General features: G+C 37.4%; 1 protein-coding gene across 1 annotated transcript; it reads right to left on the bottom strand.

Annotated features, from left to right (window-relative positions):
* Positions 1–3,573: 3,573 nt before the first annotated feature.
* Positions 3,574–6,457, bottom strand: LOC127655582 (single-stranded DNA cytosine deaminase-like). The gene is made up of 5 exons (XM_052143476.1): positions 6,438–6,457; positions 5,498–5,663; positions 5,070–5,349; positions 4,838–4,953; positions 3,574–3,797 (listed from the first exon to the last, which is right to left on the bottom strand). Exons 1-5 carry the CDS (start codon positions 6,455–6,457, stop codon positions 3,747–3,749), a joined length of 633 nt encoding a protein of 210 aa, XP_051999436.1. The 3' UTR covers positions 3,574–3,746.
* Between the last annotated feature and the right edge of the window lie 289 nt (positions 6,458–6,746).

Genomic DNA, 6,746 nt, shown 5'->3' with positions numbered 1-6,746 from the left:
GAGAGGGAGCAGACATGGGTAGAGAGCCTCCTTAGAGTGCCTTTTTGTTTTTTTTTTTGGTAAGTGGAAGTAAATTTACAAATATTAATGCTTAATTTTGTGGTTTTGTTCTGTTTAAAGGGTCATAAAACTCTACCTGTAGACAGATGATGACAATGTTAACATTAATTAATTTGAATGTCAATGGAATACTGGTTAATTTAGTTTTTTGTTATTATTTTCCTTTTCTTGTTGTAATCAATAATCAGTGAATATCACATGATATACAAGAAGTGCTCTAGGATTTATAATGACCTCAGTGAGGACCTCAGTTTAACATTTCATCCTTTTTACAGCATAGTTCTCCGGTCTATATAGTGGTACGTTAGGTCCCACACAGACCACAGGTTGAGCACCCTAATTAACACCTCTTTCAGCAGCAACTTTAGTTTACCCATGGGGTCTACCATCCATGTACTGACCAGGCTCAACTTAGCTTCAATGGACAACCAGTCTAAAGCTTCAGGGTGATATGACTGCTTGTGTCAGTGGCGGATCTACCGGGGTGGCATAGGGTGGCAAATGCCACCCTAAAAGAATACCTTGCCACCCCTGCTGCCACCCCAGTTGGCAGCAAAGAATTAAAAGTTATGGCCAATTTGACAATTTACGAGCGCGAATCTCCAATGTCCAACTGCACTGAATGCAGCACGAGATGACGCCAGAGCGGCAAGAGACTTAATGCCTTTCCGGTGATAATGCCCTTACTTCAATCATACTTCTATCTCCTATTAAGTGAGATCACATTGTATGGTCACTTATTCCTAATATGAACTGTTTCACATGAAACCTCAAATGCAAGACATTGATTGCATGAGATTAAGTTTGTCTGTATGAGTTTGTAAATGGCAGCCTGTGCCCTTTTGTAGTGTGTACATACTATTTCTCATCAAACTGTGATAAACGTGATTAAATTAAGTATATATAAGTCTGCCATATGTTGCCACCCCTCAAAAATTCCTGCCCCCCTCTCGCCACCCCATAAATATTTTTCTAGATCCGCCCCTGGCTTGTGTTATTGTGATCTAGAAGCTTAAGTCACAAATGTGCTTGAAATAAACACAAATGCACTTTTAACCCCCGAGGGAGAAAGTGTGACAGATAAAGATTGATCGTGTTATATTGTATAAAAATAGTAAGGATTCAGATAACCATCTGAAACATACATGAGGTGATTCTATAAAATGTGAAAGAGAAGAGGAAGAAATACAATATAATCTTAGAATCTGATTCAGACTGTAGCTCTTTCCCTCTGGTTCCCTCTCATGGTCTCTCTCACTTACCACTGTCGTTTTGGATCCACAATACAAAGCAATTGGGTTACTCATGGTTTTGAGGAAAGTGCCAAGATACTTGTCCACTGGAGCCTGGGCAAGCAGATCCCCCTGCAGGATACAAGGGGAACAGGGACACATAGTGGTAAAGGACAGTTTAGGTTTGTAGTTTGGCACTAATTTTAAGCATTCTAAACAGGTAAAATTGTCATGGTGCAAAACAATTTCCGAGTGTTGAAAAATATTTCACCCTGAAATATGCAATACATCAGAATATGGAAGCTACATGGGAAAATGCTGTTTTATGTTGACTCTTGTTGACCTGCATGTCCCCATTAATCACCATACATTTTTGCTTTTAATAAAATACGAATTTTAAAATACACTTTTCATGTAATATTTAAATCAAATACAAATAATATTTAGAATATTTTTGGTGTCTGGTTTCCACTCTGTTATCACAGTGATAACAGAGTGGAAAGTTTCATAAAAAAACTTTTTTTACTTGACAAAAAAATGTTAAATCTGTAAATATGTGGTGTGGTGTGCTGACATTGATTAGTTCAAGGGATGAAAGTTAAAGAAAAACAAAAATGTAAATTTTCTCATCATTTATGCCATCCTAGATGATTCTTTCTTTTGCTGAACACAAACAAAGATTTTTAGAAAGATATCTCAGCTCTGTTCATACAACGCAAGTAAATCAGAAGTCAGAACTTTGAAGGTCCAAAAAACACAGAAAGGCAGCATAAAAGTAATTTTTAAGACTCCAGTGGTTTAATCTACATCTTCAGAAGTGATATGATATGTTTGGGTGAGAAACAGGTCAATATTAATTTAATTTTTACTATAAATTCTCCTCCCTGCCAAGTAGGTGGTGATATGCGCAAAGAATGAGAATTGCCAAAAACAAAAGAAGAATGTCTAAGTGAAAGTGGAGAATGGTAGTAAAAATGTACTTAAATATTGATCTGTCGGGGGCCTGTGAGCCTCAGCAAGCAAAAGACGCTGACTACCACCCCTGAAATCGCAAGTTTGAATACAGGGAGTGCTGAGTGACTCCAGCTAGGCTTCCAAAGCAACCAATTGGCCCGGTTGCTAGGGTGGGTATAGTCATGTGGGTTACCTTCCTCGTGGTCACTATAAGTTGGTTCTTGCTCTCAGGTGGGCACATGGTAAGTTGTGCATGGATGCCGCTGTGAATAGCGTGAGCCTCCACATGCACAATGTCTCCATGGTAACGCTCCTAGAAAGCCACGTGACAAGATGCGTGGTCTGACTGTCTCAGAAGTGGAGGCAACTGAGATTCGTCCTCCACCACAGGGATCGAGGCGAGTCACTCCACAACTACGAGGAATTAGAGCATATTGGGAATTGTGTATGCCAAATTGGGGAGAAAAGGGGATAAAATATTATTCTTTTTTAAATAATATTGACCTGTTTATCACCCATACCTCTCATATCGCTTCTGAAGATATGGATTTAACCCCATAGTCTTAAGGATTACTTTTTGGACCTTCAAAGTTCTGGCCACCATTCACTTGCATTATATGGACCTTAAGAGCTTAAATGTTTCTAAAAATCTTTGTTTGTCTACAGCAGAAGAAAGAAAGTCATACACATCTAGGATGGCATGAGGGTGAGAAAATTATAAGAGAATTTTCTTTTTTTTTGTGAACTATCCCTTTAAGGCAGTTATTAGCTATTTTTGGACTTCCTTCAATGTAATATTCAACCACAAATGTAATGTTTTAATGAAATTTAATTGTTTTCAAAGTACTGGTTTGATTTATTATGTTGTGTGACATAATAGATCAAAACTCATGTGTCATTAAGTTATGTTTCATGGTGACTATCCATTCAAATTCATACATGTTTTTTACCCAGCACATATTTACCTAGAAGCTTGCAGTCTTAAGACATGACAGACATCTTGTCACTGTCACTTGTGACTTTCCTGACATATTTCTAAGAAACTTCATCATTCCTATCAGACTTACATGTAGATATTATTGTGTGTCTTGTCAATCTTGTCTAAGTGTCATACTGCATCACTAGCCTTAGTCACTACTGTGCAGCTGTAAGATGCTCTCACATCCAGCACAAGCAAACATATAGTACACTCACTCCCAAACCTCTGACAATAACATCACATGTAAATAAGTGTACCTCATTCTGCTGGGTCAGTTAAAACTACTAAGTGTAATGGTTTGACGCAGATAGAATACAGCCAAAAATTATAATGTCAATTCACAGCTTTTATTTGATTTCAAGTGACATCCAACATAATCATATTAATGCTATACAGTAAAATATCAGTATTAACTCAAATTAGAGTCAATAGTTTCAAGTCTCAGGTCAGACAGCACCATTTCTTCATACTACTCTTTTCATTTCTCAGTGTTCATTGATTTGAGAACCTCATACTTGTGGTCACAGCCCAAGGAGAGCTAAACTGTCCCTCAGATCCTCAGTCTCGCAGGGCTATGGTGAAAAAAAAGGCATGTAATCAGCACAATTATATTATGTATTCATTCATTCACAAATGCTACAGCTAATGGCAGTGTGTACGTTTTGTGCCTGTGGTGGCACCAAACAGAAATGTAAAAATAATTAATGCTTTCAAACAGGTTTCCTAAAAAAACACGGTATGACAAACAGATAGTCCTGCCCCATACTCAAGACATTGCTTAAAAGAGATAGTTCACCCAAAAATGAATATTCTCTCATTATTTACTCACCCTCGTAGCATACCAGATATGCATGCTTTCTTTCTTCTGATGAAAACAAACACTGATTTTTAGAATATCTCAGCTTTGTAGGTCCTCTTAATGCAAGTAAATGGGTGTCAAAACTTTGAAGCTCCAAAATGCACAGAAAGGCAGTGTAAAATTAATCCATATGAATTCAGTGGTTAAATCTATATTAAGAAGTGATATGATGAGAAGCAAATCAGTAGTTCTTTTATAATATAAATTCTCTGCCCTGCCTAGTAGGTGGCGATATGCACGAAGAATGCAACTAGCCAAAAAAAAAAGAAAGAGAACAACTTGAAAGTGAAAGTGGATATTGATAGTAAAAAGGACTTTAAAATTGATCTGTTTCTCACCCACACTTATATATCTTATGCAGATATGGATTAATCCACTGGAGTTTTATGAATTACGTTTATGCTGCCTTTACGTCCTTTTGGAGCTTAACATTTTTGGTACCTATTCACTTGCATTGTGAGGACCTACAGAGCTGAAATATTCTTCTAATTAGCTTTGTTTGGGTGAAATATATCTTTAAGCAGGAATCGAGCACGTTGGGTCACTCAAACAAACACTATTTTGACGGCTCCACAGAGCTAAAACATTTTTTATGCGAAATCAACCAATGGATGTCTTACTTATAGTTGCCACTGCATATTAAGCTGTGATAGAACAAATAATTTCAACTTTAAAATTACACACTTAAATTTTAATTATTCTTGTGATATAATGCCATAATAGTAGGTCATATTGAAGTTCTTGATTTGTAACCTGTAGGATCCGATTGAGTTTTCGAACCAGCCTCACTGAGTTTTGATGAAGGTCATCCCAGGCTTTAAAACTCCTCTCCCTCCGTGCAACAAATGTTTGCCAGCAGTAGAAATAGTCTTAGAAACAAGACAGAAAATAATATAAGAAAAATATTGCACACAATTCATCACATCACATATATGAAAAGAGCATTATTCCACTCTTTTCCTCACAGTCTTCTTCCCTTGATTACCTTTATAGGTCATAACAGAGATTTGCACTCCTGCCCTCCACAGGTGTCGCAGTCCTTCCCTCTCCTGGCTGTCCTCTTCATCACAGAAATAAAGGCGTGACACAAAGATTCTCAGTCGAAGGTTGGGTGTCTGTGACAGGAAGTGTGCAAGTTGTTGGGCACATTTAAAGCAGGGTGACCAGGAGCAGAACCAGGTCACTGAGTAACACATTCTCGCACCGTCCATGCTCGAACCCCACAGGCCTGGACACAGCACCCCCAAATACCGCAGGAAGAGCAGCTTCAATTTAAAAGCAAAAGGAAACAAGGCACAGAGAGAGAGGTTGAGTCAGAGGTTAATAACCCAATTCATAAACCCTATATCCTGTGTCACATGCACATTATCCTGATATTTCTGTTCATTCTATTGAATTTCATCTTTCCCTCACCTCTACATGGCAGCCAGAGCGATTGCGCAAGTGTCCAAAGTCAAAAGAGAGTGAGTCAGGGCCGGTGCGTCTCTTCACCACAAAACAAAGGTAAGTCTCATTTCTCCCACGAGCCCAGCGCACATTCTTATAATGGAAGATAAATTTCTTCTGGGTCAGCAGCACACTATAGCAGAATATGACATTCTTTTAGTGGAATAACTCCTTCCTCTTCAAAATGAATTTTAGAGTTTTAATGTGTTGGTAATTGACATCTATTGTGATGAAATAGATGTGAGGTTTCTAATCTCAAACTGAATTAACATGCAGGTGATGAGCTTCACTTTTAAAAGTATAGTTCACCCAGAAATTAAAATTCAATAAAGTCTTACATGACATGAGAGTAAAAAATTAAAGAATTTTTAGAGGGTGAACTAACACTTTAATAACCTGTGGGCCATTAAAGAGAACTGTTCCTTTTCAATTTCATTTAGAAAACGAATAAATCCAAAGTTCCTCTGTCTGTCTACAGCATTTGGTAATTAGCACTTTGTACAGTATGACTGGGACTGCCTTGAATCATCAGTGGTTAGTTGAGTTTATATTTGTTTCTGAACCTTGAGCATTGAAAAATAGAGGCTCAGAGCAGCATACCCACAAACACTCACAGTCATAAGAACTATCAGTTTCCATTTTCACTTTCTGAAACTAGAGAAAACCTGCAAACAGGTTTTTGCACTACAGAGAAACCCTCAAACCTGCATGTCATTAAAATGCATCAAATGACTAAATTAATGCATTCAATTATTCCTTTATTAAGTCATTCTCATTATAATTTTTTAATACCAGTTCTGTTGGCTTTGCATAATATACTGTATGGTTTGTTTTCTCCAGTCTAAACAAACAAAAAAAAATCTCCCATTGTCTGTCACTATCACTTGTTTTGTTTTCATTCACTTACCTGTCCAGCTTGCTGATCATTCCGAAAGACGAAACTTGCTAACTCATTCAGTCATGCAAAAATGAGTGAGAGTTTAAAAATGGGTTAAGGAAGAGGGAGGTATAGAAAACGTATGACATAGTCATATAGCTGTGAGAAAGAGGGTCCCTGATTGGGTGAAAATGGTTTTCAAACCTATTTTGGAGGGCTGAAGTGCATTTAAACAGCGACGCGGTTGAATAATCTGTATAATTAGTGTGATATTTAAAGAGATATGTAAAAGTGTCACAGAGACATAAGATAGTGTGTCACTTCTATAATATTATTGAA

Source organism: Xyrauchen texanus, chromosome 15, assembly GCF_025860055.1.
Source record: "Xyrauchen texanus isolate HMW12.3.18 chromosome 15, RBS_HiC_50CHRs, whole genome shotgun sequence".
Classification (NCBI taxonomy): Eukaryota; Metazoa; Chordata; class Actinopteri; order Cypriniformes; family Catostomidae; genus Xyrauchen; species Xyrauchen texanus.
Note: the sequence above shows the minus strand (reverse complement) of the source record. Positions and strands in the feature narration are given on the sequence as shown.

Excerpts from the sequence above, each read along its gene's own strand:
- LOC127655582 (XM_052143476.1), bottom strand. The coding sequence starts at position 6,457 with ATGATCAGCAAGCTGGACAG. Across the intron at positions 5,350-5,497 it reads GCTCTGGCTGCCATGTAGAG|CTGCTCTTCCTGCGGTATTT; the intron begins GTGAGGGAAAGA and ends TTTAAATTGAAG. Across the intron at positions 3,798-4,837 it reads AACTCAATCGGATCCTACAG|CCCTGCGAGACTGAGGATCT; the intron begins GTTACAAATCAA and ends TTTTCACCATAG.